The sequence below is a fragment of the Plecotus auritus genome, assembly GCF_963455305.1.
Source record: "Plecotus auritus genome assembly, chromosome: 10".
NCBI lineage: Eukaryota > Metazoa > Chordata > Mammalia > Chiroptera > Vespertilionidae > Plecotus > Plecotus auritus.
Genome location: NC_137785.1, coordinates 10,950,980 through 10,971,909, shown reverse-complemented (window position 1 = coordinate 10,971,909; position 20,930 = coordinate 10,950,980). Strand labels below are relative to the sequence as shown.

The 20,930-nt window shown below is 47.5% G+C and overlaps 2 protein-coding genes across 4 annotated transcripts in view; one reads left to right on the top strand and one right to left on the bottom strand.

The window, feature by feature from the left end:
* Nucleotides 1–1,017, bottom strand: part of VRK3 (VRK serine/threonine kinase 3) — a 45,008-nt gene extending 43,991 nt beyond the window's left edge. Inside the window, exon 1 of one of the 2 annotated variants that reach the window (XM_080644774.1) lies at nt 581–1,017. The gene's annotated coding sequence lies outside the window, so the exon portion shown is untranslated. The remainder of the gene's footprint in view (nt 1–580) is intronic. The other variant, XM_080644775.1, reaches the window with a different exon arrangement.
* On the top strand, nt 907–16,403 carry ZNF473 (zinc finger protein 473). Of its 2 annotated transcripts, XM_080644772.1 has the most exons (5): nt 907–1,328; nt 5,502–5,705; nt 8,125–8,251; nt 10,701–10,790; nt 11,956–16,403. In XM_080644772.1, exons 3-5 carry the CDS (start codon nt 8,152–8,154, stop codon nt 14,352–14,354), a joined length of 2,589 nt encoding a protein of 862 aa, XP_080500898.1. In that variant the 5' UTR covers nt 907–1,328; nt 5,502–5,705; nt 8,125–8,151; the 3' UTR covers nt 14,355–16,403. The 2 variants fall into 2 exon arrangements, with proteins under 2 accessions (XP_080500898.1, XP_080500899.1); XM_080644773.1 differs by lacking the exons at nt 907–1,328; nt 5,502–5,705 and having other exon boundaries at nt 8,040–8,251.
* The last annotated feature ends 4,527 nt before the right edge of the window (nt 16,404–20,930 follow it).

Here is a 20,930-nt window from a genome sequence, read left to right as displayed (position 1 = left end):
ACATGGCTGGTTCAGGACTAAAACCCAAAGCTCCAACCCTCAGGCTAGTCTTCATTATTCATTCCTTTATTTATTCAACCAATATTTACTCAACATCTGCTATGTGTTAAATGTTGTGTGTCCCTCCTGAAAGGTTCTGAGACATGGTACAGCGAAAGAGCTAAGGCTAGACTCCACCTTAGCGGAGGAGGGACAGTTGTTTATGGACCTTGACATGCCTCAGCCCCGCCCTAAGCAGAAACCAGGGGTGACGTAGTGCCAAGGGGGGGGGGGGGCGCCTTCAAACTCTCCATTAGCTCCACCCATCTCAGTTGTAGCCACGCCCACCACGAAGGGCCGACGGTAGGTTGTGACCAAATATCCCCGCCACCAAAAACTTCTCTCATCCCAAAACCCGCTCCCGGGCCCTTCCCCCTCCCACAAAGGGTCTTGCTGACGTCACAGGCACTACGACCGAATTGTGCACAGGGCATCAGGAGACGACTTTCTCCCCTGCTAAGTCTCGCCTTCCTCTCACTTCTGGACATAGTGAGCCGAGTGGAGACCAAATACCTGATTCACTTCGGGGACAGGGACTCACCTTTTCAGTGGCCCCGCGAAAACTTCCGCCGGGGAGGAAGGCGCTGCGCGCGCATTCTCCGCCCTGAGGCAGGCCTGCGCCCGCGCAGGCGCTGCTTGCCCCGCGACTGCCCTCGGCCTGTGCCTACCACCGAACTACATTTCCCATAGGCCTTCGCGGCAAGCCAGCCCTCTGACTCGAGGCTGGGGGTGGAATTTTTCGCTGATGGCCTACCCCTATTTCACCCTCTTTGGAACGCTGCCTAGTTCTACTGCGCATGTGCCAAACTACAAGGCGTGCTTCCGCCAATCAGCAGACGTCACATTTCTCCCGCCTCAACCTCGTCTCTGGCGTGAGTCTTCTCTAGAAGCCAATTTTCTCAACGTGTTTCTACGGCAACCGTCGGGTTGTCTTCTTGGAAAATCAAAACCCCCCCCCTTCTTCTAGAAAAGCAGAAGGCTGATTAGATTGTTCCTCAACAGAATAAAAACTGGACTATTAAATCCAGTCACCGCCTGATTTCGAGTCTGTTTCTACTCGTGAAGCCGGAACCTCTTACAGACCGGTAAGCGGGCGGAGACGGGCAGACGAGCACAGCCCGCTGGGAAACGCGGTCTCCGCGCTGGCGCGGAGGGTCCTGCGTGGAGAAATCCTGAGATTCGCGCGGCACCGGAAGTGGCTGTGAGGAGGCGGGTGTGAGAGGATTCGGGTCGCCGGCTCCACCCGGGCCGGAGTCGCGTCTGTTAACTCGGCGGACCACCATCTCGAGGTGAGATGCGGAGCTGGGGTCGCTGAGGACTCGGGGGGCAGGGGGCGGGGTCGGTCTTCCCTGAGTGGGATGGAATGCCCCTGTGGCGTCCACGGCAAACGGCGCGTCGCCTTGGGCGGTGGAAGAGGCTTATGGGCCCGGCTCTTGTTCAAGTGGTTTCCAGCCCTCGTCGGCAGCCCCGAGGGAAGCGATGCCATTTCATTTTATTTTGGGGTGAGGAAACTGAATCAGGAGGGGGTGTCGCTGGCAGAATTGGGCAGGATCTTGAGGTGAATGAATGGGAGTTTTTCAGGGGTGGTGGTGAAAGGATTGAACATTTATATGAGCGCTTTCTGTGTGCCACGCGCCGTGCTGTCCTCGCATTTTCTCCGGTAACCCCCGCATCAGCGCTGGGAGATTAGTGGACCTCCCCGGTCTTTACCGGATAACCTGAGCATCATCTCGGAAATCAGTGCGCACCCAAGTGAATAGGGTGCGTGTTTCATAATTAGGCACCCCCCCCCCGCCCTCAGCGGGATCTAGGGCAATTCATGGAAATAAAATATTTCTGCCAGGAAAGGCGTGAAGAATCACTGAAAGGAAGAAAGACTGTACATAGCCTGTGGCAATTTGGGTTAAGTTTTGCTGCCAATTCATGAATAAAGTTCTGGTTTTTAGAGCTTTTTGGTTTTTAGAATTACAGATAAGGGACTGTGGATCTGTGGTACCTGTCTCATTTTGTACTTGGTGGGAATTGAGGTGCAGAGAGGGTGAATGATCTGGCCATGGTCCCACACTAAGAAGAAGCGAGATTTAAGAGTCTGGGCAAGCTTGTCTAACTCAAAGGCTAACAGGGGCCAAATAAACAAGGTATAAGTGGATGTGGGCCGCAAAAAAACAAAAGCTTCCATTTTCATAGAAACGTAGGTTTATTTCGATAAGAGACATGCTGAATACAAAGGGCTGAAATAAATGAGTCATCGTTAACATAAAATAATAGAACATTTTAATAAAAGTTAATATTTTTCTTGAACATTAACTTACCAGACACTGAATAACTGCACAGATTAATAAGCGTCACGCAAATAAACCTATTTCTCTTGTTCTCCGAAAGCGAAATATTTCCTGTTGCACACACCAAACAAGTCCGTACACGGCTAATGACGTGGCAAAAGGCTGCTAAAATATTCGCTGCTAGTTCCCTAGCTGGTTTGGCTCAGTGGATAGTGCTTAGGCCTATGGACTGAAGGGTCCCAGGTTCAACTCCCGCCAAGGGCACATGCCTGGGTTGCAGGCTCCATCCCCAGTAGGGAGCCTGCAGGAGGCAGCTGATCAATGATTCCCTCTCATCATTGATGTTTCTATCTCTCTTTCCCTCTCCCTTCCTCTCTAAAATCAACAAAAATATATTTAAATATTCATTGCTAGTATTAGTGGAGAGAAATGGTGCACCTGCGCGTAAGGGAAATGAATGCAATACGATTATAGTAATCAGTCATTAGCAAACGTTGTAGTTCGTTACTAATAATTATGTGTAACAGGATATTGTAAAAATTGTTATGAAATTTTTATTAAAACGTTTCTTATATACCGTTATATTGGCTGGGCCGTAAAAATATTCGTTGCGGGCCGTGAGTTTGACGTGCTTGCTCTAGGGCCCAAGGTTTGGTTCAAGTCATTTGTTTGACTTAAGGCACTCCCACAGGCTGGGTGACCTTGAGTGGTTCCCCTTCCTTCGCAGGGCTGAGGGTGTATGAGATGTGGACAGATTATGAGTTGGAAACTAGACAGAGGTCTCAAGCTCAGGTAAAGGAGAGAACCTGCCTGGTCAGGGCGTATTTGCCCCATTTAAGGGGAGTAGATTTAAATGAGCTCCAACTAGCTAGCTTGGTGGGATGCCGACTCAGCATGGCCAAATCCTAGGATTTTTTTCAGAAGCTGGAGATCTAGAAATAATGAAGTGTTCAATAACAAAATGCTGCTGGTCCTACACCGCACTGGGATTTTCATTAAATATATTGTATAAATGTACGTCACCTTTTGAAAATCTGAAAATTTCTGAATTTCAAAGCACATCTGGCCCTAGAGGCTCTAGAATTGTGGGCCTGGGTCATTGAGTCATCCTGCTTTGTGATATGGAGTGTTTTCAACGCTCTATAGATACATGCTCCTTAGGAAATTCAATGTCTATAAACGTGTAAAAAGCCCTCTGGGCCAAAACCGGTTTGGCTCAGTGGATAGAGCGTCGGCCTGCGGACTGAAAGGTCCCAGGTTCGATTCCGGTCAAGGGCATGTACCTTGGTTGCGGGCACATCCCCAGTGGGAGGTGTGCAGGAGGCAGCTGGTCGATGTTTCTCTCTCATCGATGTTTCTGACTATCTATCACTCTTCCTTCCTCTCTGTAAAAAATCAATAAAATATATTTAAAAAAAAAAAAAAAAAGCCCTCTGGTACAGTGTTTCACATACTGTGGGTCATGAAAATAACTCATTGGGCAATGATCATAATATTTTTTAATGAAGTAAAAAGCAACTATGTAAGATTATCTCATGAAATTTTTGTTATGTGTGAATGAGCAGTCATTTTATATATCTGTCTATAATAATAAAAGCATAATATGCTAATAAGATCAGATGTCCTTCTGGGCACCTTCCGGATAAAGCTGGGGCTGCAAGGGAAGCCCGGGTCCTGGGTGCCAGAGGGAAGACGGTTCCGGCAGCCGTGGGAAGTAAGGTCTACTCTTGCAGGAATTTCGTGCATTGGGCCTCTAGTATATACACTGAGTGGCCAGATTATTATGATCTCCGAATGCATAATAATCAGTTCACTCAGTGTGCATATATATGTGTGTGTGTGTGTGTGTGTGTGTGTGTGTGTGTGTGTGTGTATGTATGTTAGAAGCCCGGTGCATGAATTTGTACATGGGTGGGGTCCAGCCAGCCTGGCCAGGGGGAGGGGACATGGGTGGTTGGCCAGCCTGCCTGCTGGTCGATCTCCTGGTCGAGGAGACAATTTGCATATTAGCCTTTTATTATATAGGATATACACTGAGTGGCCAGATTATTATGCGTTCAGAGATCATAATGATCTGGCCACTCAGTATGTGTGTGTGTGTAAAATAAAAGAGTAATATGCAAATTGACCATCACTCCAACACACAAGATGGCTGCCCCCATGTGGTCAAAGATGGCTGCCCCCATGTAGACACAAGATGGCCGCCACAAGATGGCCAGCAGGGGAGGGAAGTTGGGAGGGACCAGGCCTGCAAGGGAGGACAGCTGGGGGCGATCAAGCCTGCAGGGGATGGCAGAGAGGGGGTGACCAGGCCGGTAGAGGAGGGAAGTTGGGGGCGACTGGGCCTGCAGGGAAGGGCAGTTGGGGGGGACCCAGGCCTGCAGGGGAGAGCAGTTGGGGGGTACCAGGCCTGCAGGGGAGTGCAGTTAGGGGTGACCAGGCCTGCAGGGGAGGGCAGTTAGGGGCAAACAGGCTAGCAGGGGAGCAGTTAGGCATCAGTCATGCTGGCAGGGGAGTGGTTAGGGGGTGATCAGGCTGGCAGGCAGAAGCGGTTAGGGGCAATCAGGAAGGCAGGCAGGTGAGCAGTTGGGAGCCAGCAGTCCTGGATTGTGAAAGGGATGTCCGACTGCCCGTTTAGGCCTGATCCTGGTGGGATCCTGAACGGGCAGTCGGACATCCCTTGAGGGGTCCCAGATTGGAGAGGGTGCAGGCTAGGCTGAGGGACACTCCCCGCTCCCTGTGCATGAATTTCGTGCACCGGGCCTGTAATATATATATATATATATATATATATATATATATATATATATATACATATATATATATATAGTCTTTGTTTTTGTGGGTCATGGTTAAAAAAAGACATCAAAGAACTCTTGCTGCTATAGAAATAGCAACAGTTTGGAGACCAACACAATTGGACTCAAATCCTAGAGATGACAGATAACCCGAAATCTCAGAAGCATTGTCCCACAGATTCAGTTAGAGACACGTGTGCTCTGTGAACAGACATCCTGTGCTGTGCTAGGACACAGCAGTGTCCTGCAGGTCTGAAACGTGTATTCATTGATTGTGATTAGTGTGAAGAATGGCTGTGAAGTTGCTTTGTAGATTTTGAAGCATAGTGAAGCTTGGGGCTGGGGTAGTTTCAATAAATAACAATTGTTGTGATTCCTGCAGGGAGACTCGTGTTCTGACTCATCCTACTTCTGGACATTTTGGGGGCTCATCCAGCATGGCCAGGAAATCAGTCCTACAAGGAAGGAAGACTGTCTCCCAGTTTCCTTATCCTTCCTGCAGCCCTGCCAGCTGGGAACATGGAGGGGAAGAAGGGGGAGCTTAAACTAGGAGTCGGACTGCTGTGCCTAGTCGGCTATTACTGAGGTGAGTCGAGAGTCCTGCCATCCCAGCAGATCATCCCCAAAGGCTGCACAGTGGGCCTGTCTTTGTTCCAGGCTCACTATCCTAGGGTGGCTGCAAGCGATCTTAAAGTAAAGCGCTCATGTTCTTTCTCTCCAGCTTAGTACCCTTCCAAGAATCCTTATTGCTAACGGGATAAATCCAGGTTTCTCAGCTTATTCCTGCATGGTCTGGGTCCTGCACCCATCCACGGTCTCTTCCCTTCCCTTTGCTCACACATGGGACACTCCCTTCTTGGACCTGTAGTAAAATACTACACTATGCTTCCAAGCTCCCAGTCTAGTTTCCAACTCACGATCTGTCCACATCTCATACACCCTCAGCCCTGGGAAGGAAGGGGAACCATCCAAGGTCACCCAGCCTGTGGGAGTGACTTAAATCAAAGAAATGACTGGAACCAAACCTTGGGCCCTAGAGCAAGCATGTCAAACTCTCGGCCCGCAACAAATATTTTTGCAGCCCAGTCAATATAACGGTACATAAGAAACGTGTTTTTTTTTGTTGTTTTTTTTTTAAATATATTTTATTGATATTTTACAGAGAGGAAGGGAGAGGGATAGAGAGTTAGAAACATCGATGAGAGAGAAACATCGATCAGCTGCCTCCTGCACACCTCCCACTGGGGATGTGCCCGCAACCCAGGTACATGCCCTTGACCGGAATCGAACCCGGGACCCTTCAGTCCGCAGGCCGACGCTCTATCCACTGAGCCAAACCGGTTTCGGCCATAAGAAACGTTTTAATAAAAATTTTGTAACTTAATTTTTACAATATCCTGATACACATAATTATTAATAATGAACTACAACGTTCGCTAATGACTGATTACTATAATCATGTTGCATTAATTTCCCTTACTTGCCTTACGCGCAGGCTAGAATACCCTGCCTCCCATCTCTGGCTGGTAAGTCACACCACCTTTAAGATGCAGCTCAATTCCCCCACCTTCCCAGAGCTCTGGTCTCCCATAGCCCTGCCTGCTACCTTCACTGTATAACAAACCCACCTGGATGTAGTTGTCCCTGCCCATGTCTGTCAGCCCTGCCAGACTGTCACTGCCCTTTGGTCGATTCCTTCCTGTGCTCTAGGGACTGTGCAGGAGCTTCTCAGCAGCATCTCAAGTCACTTCCCAGAGCAGCCCTATGAGATGGGGCAGGAATCGGGGCTCTGAAGGGTCATGGGTCTTAACTGCCAATAGTTACCCACAGAGGAAGGTAGTAGGGCCAAGCCTCGGACCCAAACTAAAGACTCAGGTTTCATTCTTACTTGAAATGTGTCTGTGTGTGTATTGATGGGGGTCTGGAAAGTACACACCAGCCAGCCACGGGTTCACCTGGAGCTGGGAATATGCAGGAGGCAGCCAATCAATGATTCTCTCTCATCATTGATACTTCTATCTCTCTCTCCCTTCCTCTCTGGAATATATATATTTTTTAAATTGAATCAATAACAAAAAGATAACCTGATATTTTAATTATAAGCAAATCTTGGTTAAAAGCATCTTAAAATCAACAGGGTGTTAATTTTCATGACATATGACATACCGACCAGAAATTTTGTCCATTAAATCGAGGTCTGTAAAATTGAGAGCTGACTGTACAGACTTTGAATATGATGTATGTATGCAGTGAGTAAAGGGTTCTACTATTAATGCTGAAATATTCACAGGAGAAATCAGATGTCACCTGGGATTCACTTTGAAATATTTTAGCCCCCACAAAAATAAATAAATAAAAGTGGGGAAAGAGGCTTAGGGAACAAAACAGACATGTTAATAGGATGGGGATTGAAGCTGGGTGATGGATATGTGGTGGTCTGTTGCATGCATGTCTCTACTTGGGTGTATGTTTGAAAGTTTCCATAATAAAACCTAAAATCTTTAATAAACAAAAAAAAATTGCAGAAGTCAGAAATAAATGGATTTTAGGATTAGGCAGATCTGATTGAGTTTAAGTCCTGCTTGTGTCCCTTCTCCAAGACTCCCTACAAAATATGGGGATGCCTAGTCTCTTCGGTTGGAAGGTTCTCACAAGACAATTCTTTTTTTATTTTTTTTTAATATATATTTTATTGATTTTTTACAGAGAGGAAGGAAGAGGGATAGATAGTCAGAAACATCGATGAGAGAGAAACATCGATCAGCTGCCTCTTGCACACCTCCTACTAGGGATGTGCCTGCAACCAAGTTACATGCCCTTGACCGGAATCGAACCTGGGACCTTTCAGTCCGCAGGCTGACGCTCTATTCACTGAGCCAAACCGGTTTTGGCTCACAAGACAATTCTTGCCAAAGACCTGGCACATTGTGGGGATGCATTGAGTGAGCCCTTGGGCTCCTCCCTGACCCCAGCCCCACAGTCACTGACAGTGTGTTGTGTTTCAGTAATTTGTAACCCTCAAGGACGTAGCCATGGACTTCACTTTGGAGGGCTGGGAGCAGCTGGGGCTGGACCAGGGGGACCTGTTCTGGGACACGGCATTGGACAACTACCAGAAGCTCTTCTTGCTGAGTGAGTATGCACCCTGGCCCTGCTTGGTGATCCCCTGTGGCTCCCCATCACCCACAGGATGAACTCCCAGCTCTTGAACACCTCAGAACCAGTGTGATGTAGCTCAGCAGTGCTCAGCTGGCCGATTCTGCCCCCCAGGGGACATTGGCAATGCCTGGCCACCTCTTTGATTGTCGCTTAGGGACAGTGGGGGTGCTTCTTGCATCTAGTGGGTAGAGCCCAGAGAAGCTGTCAGACATCTTAGGATGCAATGACAACCCCCACAACCAAGGGTTACCTGACCCCAAATGTCAGTAGTGGCAAGATTGACAAGCCCTGATCCAACCCCTGCTTACTACTGCAGCAGCATTTTCCTCTTTGTCATTATGGAGTGATTCCTCGTGCTGACTCTGTAGGGTCTTCACATCTTCTCTCCCCTCTGCCTGGCAGACTCTTGTCCCTTCCTTGACTTGGGGCTTCCCTAAGACTGAAATTGTGACTCCACTAGCACTCCCTCTCTCCTGCTTAGCTAGTCACTGTGCCTTCATTTTCTGACTGCTCCTGTTATGATCTGTCCCCTGCCAGATGGGAGCTTCCTAAGGGCACCTGTGCTGTTCACTGGTGTACCCCAACATTTGTAACAGCAATACCTGCTATGGGGACTCAATAAACAATTCCTAAATTAATAAATGAATGGTGGGAAATACTGTCAGGAGCCAGGTTCTGTGCTGGGTGAGCTCTTAGAACTTTCTCCTACCCTCCAGTCACCCCACGAGAAGTTTGTCCATATTTTGTTGAGCATCTTAAACAGGTTCAAAGAGGGGAAGTCATTTTTGCAGCTCTGTTCAGGTTCCCAGGATCACCCCCCGCTTTGGTGGTTACTAAGAGTACATTTAGGACTTGGCCTATAGCTGTGCTCATCACATGATCCATCACAGTGAAAGGACACACAGTACAGTTAGCAAAGGGGAGAGGTGCGTGGTGTGAATCCAGGGGAGGCTAGTACCAGCTTCCAAAGCCCTGTCCCTGTGGAGTTGCACAGGACATGCTTAATTCTCCCAGCAGCGAGGTGTAACAGCACCTGTGAAATGCTGTCGACCAGGGACACTCTAACTAGAGACTCCGCAGCCAGGGTTTTTATTCAGGGCTTGTTATGTAGACACACTCTGCTTGGAATGTACCAACATCCCAGACACTGAGCAGGAAAGCAGGTGTTCAGCAGAACAGTTTGTGCACAGGGACCCCCTCTGACTGGTTAGAGAATGCTGGACCCTCCCAAAATCCAGGTTCCCAGACAGTCAAGGGCAGCCTTGTGAGCAGGCCATTCCAAGAGCAGCCAGCCCACTCTGTTAGCCCTTTTCACCTGGGCTCTGACCACCAGCATGCACAGTAAGCAAATGGCACGGCTGAGAGTCCGGTTGGGACATGTGCAGCTCCAGGGCCAGGGCACCCCAGCTCCATGTCATCTGGATCAACTCATTTCCCTAGTTTCTCAGTTCTTTCTTTGCCAAAAACAGAAGAATTTATTCCAAAAGACGAAGAAAAGAAAAGAGTATATACTGGAACTGTATTTGATGTAGTTTTATCACATTGGGACAGCTTTTCTCCAAACTGTACTCAATGTGTGCCATAGAAGCAGCTTAGAAAGGTCTGATCTCAGTGTCTTCAATTTTTAAACTCCAGCGCACAGTATAAATGTATGTCCTTTGTTTCCCCTGCATATCTGTGTGTGTATATGAGGAGGGTATTAGTTTCCTATGGCTGCTTCTACAAATGCCACAAATGCAGTGGCTTAAAACAATACATTTATTCTTACAGGTCTGCAGAAGCTCAAAATAGGTCTGAGTGGGCTAAAGTCAAGGTGTTGGCAGGGCTGGCTCCAGGGGAGAATCTGTTTCCTTGCCCCTTTTCAGCTTCTAGCAGCCTCCTGCATTGCTTGGCTCATGGCCTCTTTCTTCACCTTCAAAGACACCAGTGGGCTTTCCTCCACTGTAGCACACATGCCTGGATTATAACTGCTCCCTTCCTTGCAGAAGTTTGGGGAGGGCAGTGTGCAGGGCTGCTGGAGCTCTAGAACCCGAACATCATCTATCACAGGGCTTACCCCACAGAGGCCTGGGGCAATGTGTGGTCCACGGTTGAACAAGTGAATTATAAATGGTTGAGTAAGTATGGGCCTGTCCACCTGGCAAGCTCTACTCATCCCTTGAGTTGTTCCAAGTCCTGTGTCCGCAGCCCCAGCTTTCATAGCTCTGACCACCCTGGATTGTGACTGTGTGAGTCCTTCTCTTCTACTGGACCAGGAACCCTGTAGGGCAGGCATCTCAGAGTCACCCAGTGCAGCATCTGGCCCCCAGGGCTTGTGCTAGATAAAGCGTGGAATCGTCAGGAGAGCCAGAAGGTTGCCGCTGAGTGGCTGGGTGGCCCTCCACATCTTGGTTGATGGCAGTGCTGTTCTCTCTCCTTGCAGACCCCCTGAGACCCAATCTGACCTCCTGTCCAGATGGTGGGGAAGAGCTGGAGATCCCGGAGAGAGGAAGTCCAGAAGTGACAGGCCCTGGTGAGTGGGTGGAGAGGGGCCACTGGCACCTGGTGCGAGGATGGTGGGGTCCTGTGGCATGGCCCTCTGTCCTCATATGGAGTATGTCTACCCAGCCATCAGACCCCCAGCTTCTGGGCTTCAATTTTCCACGTGTTGGCTTCTGTCTGCCTGTCCCAACCAGGATCAGGACACTCTGCATGCCCTCCTTGTCTCTGTTTACCTCAGCATTCAGCACGTGGCTGTCCTGGTGCCTTTTCTCTGTTCCCTCCTTGGTCCTTCCAGACTCAGCATGGGGTGGCCTTCTGTTCCCCAAATTGGTCTCCATTTTCCTGCCTCATGCCCCCTAAGTACTGTGGACACCCTGGTCTACCTGTTTCGACCTCTTTGTACAGGCCCAGCCCTCTTTCCTGGCCCACAGAGAATGGCAGATGGCCACAACTCAAGCCTGGGCATTTACTCTGCCCTCTCCCAGGCCACAATTCTTCCAGGAGGATCAGGTTAAGCAGTGAAGATTCCCCAGTGTGATGCTGGTCAAGACGTCCCCAGTGGGAGAAAGAAGAGGCAGGGGCCTTGCCTGGGCACGAGAGGCTTTTCTCGTGGTTCGCCCTGAACCAGAAACCATGGAGAAGTGTCTGCACAGCTTGTCAGCGTGCAGCTCCATTCTTGGCTCACCTCAGGAGCTCGTGAGTGTTTTCACATAGGTGACTAACCCAGGCACAGATTCCTGCTCTCTCGGATTTCTGTTTCTGCCACCTCAACACAAGGCTGTTTCCAAGCATGTGGAGCCACACCTTTATTAACGTGTAAATATAGCCTCCGGGAAACTGTCGTATGGCGTTGTTACCATTTAGATCTTGTCCCTTGATCAGTGTACTTCTCTAGGAAGTAGACCTCAGCTGATGAAGTTGATGGTGGAGAGTATCTGCTGAGAGGCCCTCTCTCCTTCCTGTGGAGGCCCTGCAGCCCAGCTCCCATCTTAACTGTCTTGGGCATGGGTTTCCTTTTCCTGTGGTGCAGGTTACAGCTGGATCATTACTATTCTAGCCTCTTCTCCTTCATCCCTTGATGGACAGGCTTGACTCGGGATCCATCCCCTGTTCTCTCTCTTGTCTGTATCCTCACCCTACAGCTCCTGTCTTTTCACCCTAGGGAACAGGAGACATTTACACTTTCTCTCTTTCAGACACAGCTGAGGCCAAGATTTCCCCTTTGCCACAGGAATTCTCAGAAGGACTCTCTCAGGAGATATTGGAGACGTTTTCCAAGGATGGCCTCTGGAACTCTAACTTCGGAGAAGCCTACATGGGCGAGAGCTGGTTAGATAGTTTGCTAGGAGATCCAGAAAGTCTTATAAGCTCTGACATTGTCACCAACAAGGAAAGTTCCACAGAGTGCAAGAATCATGAACTCAGGAGTGGCCTTGGTCCGGAGTCCTTCCTTTTCACAGGAGAGGATTCCCTGACCCACGACCTTTCCGAGAAGAGCCTGATGCCAGCTAAGTCTCAGGAATGTAGGAATGACATTGGCTCCCACTCAGACCAGAGTCAGCAGGATGCTGTCCAGGAAGGGGTGAGACCATATAAATGTAGTGAATGTGGGAAGAGCTTCAGCCGGAGTTGCCATCTTATCCAGCACTGGATTACTACTCATATGGCGGAGAAACCACCTGGGAATCAAGAGTATGAGAATAGTTTCAACCAGATTTCTTGCCTTCCTGTCTATCCAAGGACTCACACAGGTTACAAATCCTATGTGTGTAACAAGTGTGGGAAAACTTTTAGTCACAACACACACCTTCTGAGGCATCAAAAAATTCACACTGGAGAAAAACCACGTAAGAGTCAAGACAGTGACCATTCATCAGGTCTTGTCTCACAGCTTGTTAAACAGCAGAAAACCCACAGAATTCATAAATCCTTCAAGTGTAATGAGTGTGGCAAGAGTTTCAGCCGAACCCTTCATCTTATTCAGCATCAGAAGACCCACACTCGGAAACGCTATGAATGTGTCAAATGCAAGGCCACCTTCACCTTCAACAAATACCTCCTCCAACATCAGAAAACTCATGCTTCAAAAACTACCTCTAAGTGTCAGGAATGCGGCAAGACCTTCAGGCATAGCTCATCCCTCATTAAACACCAGTCTACTCACTCGGGAGAAAAGCCTTATAAGTGTGACGAGTGTGGGAAATGCTTCAGCCATAGCTTGACCCTAAAGAGCCACCAGAGGGTTCACCGTGGAGATAAGCCTTACAAATGTAATCAATGTGAGAAAGCCTTCTACCGAAACACTCATCTGAATGAACATCAGAGAATTCACACAGGCTACAGGCCCCACAAATGTAACAAATGTGTCAAAAGTTTCAGCCGGCCTTCCCACCTGATTCGACACCAGTCTATTCATGCCACAGAAAAGCCCTACAGCTGTGCTGAATGCAATGAGACCTTCAGCCATAATGAACGTCTTGTCCAACACCAAAAAATGCATGCTGTGGAAACCCGCTATGAATGTCAGGAATGTGGTGAGCGCTTCATTTGCAGCTTGACCCTAACCTGTCACCAGAGCATTCACACCCAAGAAAAACAAGGACTTGATGGGAGCAGCAAGATCTTGAATCATAACCTAGAACAGAAAAATCATCCAAGGAGTGGTGAGAAGCACTTTAAGTGTAACACATGCGAGAAAACATTCAGCTGCAGCAAATACCTCACTCAGCATGAGAGGCTTCACACCAGGGAGAAGCCCTTTGAGTGTAAACAGTGTGGGAAAGCCTTTGTCCAAAGTGTACAGCTCATTCGCCACGAGATCATACACTCTGGAGTGAGGCCATATAAATGTGAGGACTGTGGGAAGGCCTTCATTCGAATCACCTCCCTTACCAAACATCAGTACATCCACAAGAGCGAGCACCCCTTTAAGTGTAATGAATGTGGAAAGACCTTCAGCCAAAGTATCCATCTCTCAGAACATCAGTTAACTCACACTGCAGAGAAACCCTTTAAATGTAATCAGTGTGACAGAGTCTTTGTGCACAGTAAATACCTTATTCAGCACCAGAAAAGTCATGCCAGAAAGAGATCTTTTGAATGCAATGAATGTGGAAAAACATTTAGACACAACTGGCGCCTTTCCAAGCATCAGAGAGTTCACACGGGTGAGAATCCGTATAAATGTGGTGACTGTGGGAAAACATTTAGCCTGAAGGCTGTACTCGTTCGACACCAGAGAGTTCACACCAGAGAAAAGCCTTATGTTTGTCAGGTATGTGGGAAAGCCTTCAGCCAGAACTCATGCCTTTCTATTCACCAGAGAGTTCACACTGGAGAGAAACCCTATCTGTGTGCTGAATGTGGGAAAGCCTTTTCCCAGAAAGCAAATCTGAAGCAGCACGAGAGAATTCACACTGGGGAGAAGCCTTACATCTGTGATGTGTGTGGGAAAACCTTTGGCCTCAGTTCCCATCTCAGTCAGCACCAGATAATTCACACCCAAGAAAAACAATATCAGTGTCAACACTGTCAGAAAGCCTTTGGCTGTTCCTTAGGTCTCCGCCGACACCAGCAAGTTCACACTCAAAAGTAACAAGTAGCAATACTACCTGTGGTCGCCAGGTGACAGCAGGACCTGACATCTGAGACCTAAAATTGAAACCATCACATTGTACGTCCATCCTTCCCAGACCCCTAACCCCGAAATATATATAGATCTCTATATTAATAAATATTGATTAGAAAATTTGCACACAAGTTTCATTAAAACAATGAAAACACAAAAGAAGCTGTGTAGTATCCAAATTCAGAGGTAGACTCTGTAGCCAGTCTCCTGAGTTAAATTTCACCTCTGCCATCTGCTACCTAAGTGACCTAGAGAGTCATGGAACTTCTCAGGGCCTCAGTATCCTCATCTGTAAAATAAGTAAAATAATAGTTACCTACCTCAGAGAGATGTGAGAATAAATTGATATAAAGCACTTAGCACTAAGTGCCCAGCACATAATAAGTACTCACCAAGCATGAGCTATACATATACATCATATACAACATAAATGTACTCTTTTATGTTATGAAGAATTAGAAGCTCTCTATATTTACTGCAGTTAATGTTCTTACTAATATTATGGGTGGCTTTAATTTTAAAGTTTTTCTCCAAAATACCCCTGGCTTAATTTGGTTCTCCAATCCCAGCACATTAGTCTTAAAAAAAAAAAAAATCTAACCTTTTACTTACATCTTTTTTCTGTCCCAGTATTTTCTTAACTAGTGCACAGAAAGTCAAAAAGAGCACTTAAACATCAAATGGCTAAAACTTTTTACTCGTAACCTCCCATACCTCTCATTCAAAAGGACCCTTTCCACATACACATGCCATCTTATTTTTTCTAATCCTCACCCAAGGACATGTTTTTATTGATTTTTTTTTTGGGGGGGGGACATTAATTGGCTGCCTCCTGCACCTGCCCTGACCAGGGATCAAACCTACAACCTAGGTAGGTGCCCTGACTGGGAATCGAACCCACAACCTTTTGGTGTACAGGACGACACTCCAACCAATTGAGCCACTCAGCCAGGACCACATGCCACCTTTTCCCATAATCTTCCCGTGTTTAAAGTTACTGATTATACAATGAACCCATTTTTTGTTATCGGAGTTAATGATCCTGGAACAGCTGGATTTAGTTAGGAAAGCTGCACTGGATATTGTCACAGTGTACACTATACAGAGGATGTGCTTGGCGGTAAAAATTGTGAGGGACTGCTGGCATCATCTTCATGCACCATTTCTCCAAGCTAGCTACTCACCAGGCACCAGGACAGGGAATGTCAGTATGGTAAGCCCTGCCCTTGCCTCGAAGCTTCTGGAATCCAAGGGAAATTGGTGGTCCCATTTTCACAGAGGAGTGCTGTTTGTTGACAAGTGACATCTTAAAATGTCACAGCAAGTTCTGGGGCCGCTGAGGATTGTTAGAGCCCAGTAAGGAAAAGGGCTTACCTGTTGGAGCCATCAAGTCGACAGCTCACCTTGGCCAGGCCTGTGCTACAGCAGAGACTCACCTCATGGAACCACACAACCTGCTCCCTCTAGATGGCAGTTCCATTCTGGGCTTTTGTGCCCTACCCACTAAGTGAACAAGTCACATGTTTGCTGCAGCACAAACAATCTTAGGAAGACATTGGACACTTAATATCTTTCATATTCTTGGTGCTAAAAAAAAGTGTAAGAGTATGTTTCCTGTGGCTCTTAGACTTTTTAAGCCTTGTACCTTGAGTTCTGCTGGTTGGTTTTGTTCTTGAAGCTGGGAACTTAATGGTTAATCATTAGGCCGACTGTGCAGTGGGGAGCATACTGGTTTTCTAATGGCCAAAATGTCCCACTCCCTATGCATGGTCCCTGCCCTTGAAACTGTCTAGTCTGGGTGACAGGCTGGTGGGGTGTACAAAGTGTTGTGGGATGGGGCAGAGGTGGGAACTCAAAATGAGTTTTCATATTAAACACACAGGTCAAAGACCCTGTGGAAAATCAGCAGCTTGGGGGGGAGGAGCAGTTTTCATAACTAATAACCTGTGTTGCTATGAGCCAGGGTAGAAATGCCCTCCTTGTGTGTATGTTGATTCTCTGATTAAAGTTTTTTTTTAATTTAATCTTTATTGTTCAGATCATTAAAATTGTTCCTCTTCCCCTCCCCCCATAGCTCCCCTCCACCTGGTTCCCACCCCACCCTCTGCCTTTACCTCCCCCACACTGTCCTCATCCATAGGTGTAAGATTTTTGTCCAGTCTCTTCCCACATCCCCCACACCCCTTTCCCCCTGAGAATTGTCAGTCCACTCCCTTTCTATGCCCCTGATTCTATTATATTCACCAGTTTATTCTGTTCATCAGATTTTTTATTCACCTGATTTTTAGATTCACTTGTTGATAGACATGTATTTGTTGTTCATAATTTTTATCTTTACCTTTTTCTTCTTCCTCTTCTTAAAGAATACCTTTCAGCATTTCATATAATACTGGTTTGATGAACTCCTTTAGCTTTTTCTTATCTGTGAAGCTCTTTATCTGACCTTCAATTCTGAATGATAGCTTTGCTGGGTAGAGTAATCTTGGTTGTAGGTTCTTGCTGTTCATCACTTTGAATATTTCTTGCCACTCCCATCTGGCCTGCATAGTTTCTATTGAGAAATCAGCTGACAATCATATGGGTGCTCCCTTGTAGGTAACTAACTGTTTTTGTCTTGCTGCTTTTAATATTCTCTCTTTGTCTTTTGCTCTTGGCATTTTAATTATGATGTGTCTTGGTGTGGTCCTCTTTGGATTCCTTTTGTTTGGGGTTCTGTGCGCTTCCTGGACTTATAAGTCTGTTTCTTTTACCAGGTGGGGAAAGTTTTTGGTCATTTCTTCAAATAAGTTTTCAGTATCTTGCTCTCTCTCTTCTTCTGGCACCCCCATATTTCGGATGTTGGTACGCTTGAGGTTGTCCCAGAGGCTCCTTACACTATCTTCAAGTTTTTGGATTCATTTTTCTTTTTGCTTTTCCGGTTGAGTGTTTTTGTTTTTGTTTTTGTTTTTTAATGTATTTTATTGATATTTTACAGAGAGGAAGGGAGAGGGATAGAGAGCCAGAAACAACGATGAGAGAGAAACATCGACCAGCTGCCTCCCGCACACCTCCCACTGGGGATGTGCTCGCAACCAAGGTACATGCCCTTGACCGGAACCGAACCCGGGACCCTTCAGTCCGCAGGCCGACGCTCTATCCACCGAGCCAAACCGGCTTTGGCCGGTTGAGTGTTTTTTGCTTCTTTGTATTTCAAATCTTTGACTTGATTCTTGCGTTCCTCTGGTCTGCTTTTAGGTCTCTGTATAATATTTTTTATTTCAGTCAGTGTATGTTTAATTTCTAGTTGGTCCTTTTTCATATCCTCGAGGGTCTCGCTAAATTTATCGGCCTTTTCTAGGAAATACTTGAAAAACCTTATAACCGTGCCCTGACCGGTTTGGCTCAGTGGATAGAGCGTCAGCCTGCAGACTCAAGGGTCCCAGGTTCGATTCCGGTCAAGGGCATGTACCTTGGTTGCGGGCACGTCCCCAGTGGGGAGTGTGCAGGAGGCAGCTGATCGATGTTTCTCTCTCATCGATGTTTCTAACTCTGTATCCCTCTCCCTTCCTCTCTGTAAAAAACTAATAAAATATATTTAAAAAAGAAAAAGAAAAACCTTATAACCGTGGTTTTAAACTCTATATCCAGTCGTTTGCTTTCCTCCATTTCTTTCATTTGTGATCTGTTTCTTTGTCTCCGCATTTTCGCTGCTTCCCTGAGTTGGTAGAGTAGCTTTGTGTGGTAGGTGTCCTATAGGGCCCAGTGGCTCAGCCTCCCCAGTTACCTGAGGTGGACACTCTTGGTGCACCCCGTTGTGGACTGTGTGCACAGCCTTGTTGTAGTTTGTTGTTGGTATCACTGGGAGGAATTGACCTCCAGGCCAATTGGCTGTGAGGGTCAGCTGTGTCTATGCCGGGAGAACTTCTGTGCTGGAGACAGCATTATGAGACAAGACCTGCAAAACTGCAAAAGCCTCTGTGCTCAGCTTGGATGGGACGGAGTCTCAGGGCGGAGCAGACAGCCTTGGCTTCCCGTCAGCTCTGCCCTATGAGGCCCCTGGGTCTCAGTGTCCCTCGGTAATCACAAGCACCTCTAGGAGAAAGCCGCCCTCGAGTTTCGCCCACTGCCAGACAGTCCAGTTTCTCCCCGAATGAGTTTGGATTCCCAGAAACTCACCCGGAACTGGAGTTCAGTGCAGTTGGGAGCTTCCGTCTCCCTCCTGCTTTAGAAAGCCAGCCACGCACTCAGCAGCCCGTGCACTCAGCAGTCAGTCCTCTCTGTGCGCGCGCCTCAGGACCTCTGCCTTCCACAGCTCCCCTGAGTCTCAGTGTACTTTCTCTTCCTGAGAGTCCAGATTCCCCCCAAATGAGTCTGGATTCCCAGTCTCTCGCCTGGGACTGAAGTTCAGCGCAGTCAGGAGCTTCTGTCTCCCTCCCGCTTGGGAAAGCCAGCCACGCACTCAGCTGCCCGTACACTCAGCGGCCCGTCCTCTCCGCGCGCACGCGTCTCCATACCCACCCTCGAGTGGCCGGTCCAGCCCTCCCTCCCTCTTTGGCTCTTGAAGCAGCCGTGGCCCCTGCTGATCAAGCCCTCACCAAGTGCAGGCGCGTGGAGGCCCCTGCCACCCTGCCCCCGACGCTGCACACACAACCTTCTCCTGTCCGGTCGACCCATTACGGCATTCTGGTTAATTAGCATATTTCTCTATTTTATATATATATATAGATTTTTGTTATGGGACACCCATTAATTACATAATTGTCATGTGCAAACCACAGTGCTGGGGTTAGTGGCTGCTGAACAAGACATATGACCCTTGCCCTCTGAGAAGAGGAAGGGGCAGGCTTGTACTCAGACATTTTGGATGTATCCTCCTTGTCTCCTTAGCATCCCTGCCTATGAAAAACCATTGCTCTCCTTTCCATGGAGACTTGGTGGGGTTGTTTATCATAGTGTCCCCCACCCCCACCTCAGGAGTGGGAATGAGACCCAAGTTGGCCAATCAGAATATCTCCTTCCCCAGGCCATAATAATTGGTTCAAGATCCAAACAGAGCCAATCAGAGTCTTCCTTGAGATTGATATATGGTGTTGCTAGGCAGAACAAAAGTTTGAGACTATGGGCAGCTTTATGAACTGCCACATGGGAAGGCCAGACAGAAGACAGACTGAGGCTGGAAACAGATAAGAGTCAACATGGGGTGGGAGAAAGAGGGAAGGTGGGAGAGAAAGAACAAGTGAGCCCTGACAACACAATTTACAGTTTTAGATCCATTTATGCTTCAATTTTTGCACTGCACTTATATGGGTCAAAAAAAAAAATCTAATTTTGCTTAAGCTATTTTGATTCCTTACTTGCAAGAGTCCTGACTAACACATCAGGTAATTATAATAACAGTAACAGAGTAATAATTATGTTTGCAATAGGCAACATTTATTAAATGCTTACTATGTGCCAGGCACCATTCTAGCTCATTCTATTAACTAATTTACTCCTCAAAAAAAAAAAAAAAAAAAAAAAAAAGCCGAAACTGGTTTGGCTCAGTGGATAGAGCGTCGGCCTGCGGACTGAAGGGTCTCAGGTTCGATTCCGGTCAAGGGCATGTACCTTGGTTGCAGGCACATCCCCCAGTAGGGGGTGTGCAGGAGGCAACTGATCGATGTTTCTCTCTCATCGATGTTTCTAACTCTCTATCCCTCTCCCTTCCTCTCTGTAAAAAATCAATAAAATATATTTTAAAAAAAAATCAGTGAGGTAGATATTCTCGGTGTCCCCACTTTACAGATAAGGTCCCACTTCTGGATCTTTACAAGGCAAGTCCCAACAAATGAAATGATAACCAGTGTAGCCATTCCGATTAGGGGGCGAATGTGTGCCAGGCGCTGGGCTCCACTCTGCGTGAGCTCACTTACTCCTTCCAACCCTCTACCCTATTACTGACCCCTTTTGGAAGATGGGGAAATTGAGGCACAGAGGGGCTAAATGACTTGCCCAAAGGTCACAGAGCCAGGAAGCAGTGGGGCTGGGATGTGAACCCAACCCAAAGCCAACTGTCATGGCCTGTGTGTTACACTGCTTCATTCTTTTTGTTGTTGTTGTTGTTAGTCCTCACCCAAGGATATTTTTTCCATTGATTTTTAGAGGGAGGGAGGGAGGAAGGAAGGAAGAGGAGGAGATTGAGGAGGGGAGGAAAAAGAAGAGGAGGAGGCGGGGGAGGAAGAAGCAGAGCAGGAGGAGGAGGAGGAGGAGGAGGAGGAGGAGAGAGGGAGAAAGGGAGAGAAGGAGAGAGAGAGAGAGAGCATCAATCAGTTGCCTCCCCCCCACACCCTGACCAGGGATCAAACCCGCAACCTAGATATGTGCCCTGACTGGGAATTGAATTGGCAACCTTTCGGTGTAAGGGACGCTGACTCATTCTTTTTTTTTTTTTTTTTTTTTAATATATATTTTTATTGATTTCAGAGAGAAAGGGAGAGGGAGAGGGAGGTAGAAACATCAATGATGAGAGAGAATCATTGATTGGCTGCTTCCTGCATGCCCCCCAAGGGGGATTGAGCCTGAAAC

Excerpts from the sequence above, each read along its gene's own strand:
- ZNF473 (XM_080644772.1), top strand. The coding sequence starts at position 8,152 with ATGGACTTCACTTTGGAGGGCTGGGAGCAGCTGGGGCTGGACCAGGGG. Across the intron at positions 8,252-10,700 it reads CCAGAAGCTCTTCTTGCTGA|ACCCCCTGAGACCCAATCTG; the intron begins GTGAGTATGCAC and ends CTCTCCTTGCAG. Across the intron at positions 10,791-11,955 it reads TCCAGAAGTGACAGGCCCTG|ACACAGCTGAGGCCAAGATT; the intron begins GTGAGTGGGTGG and ends TCTCTCTTTCAG.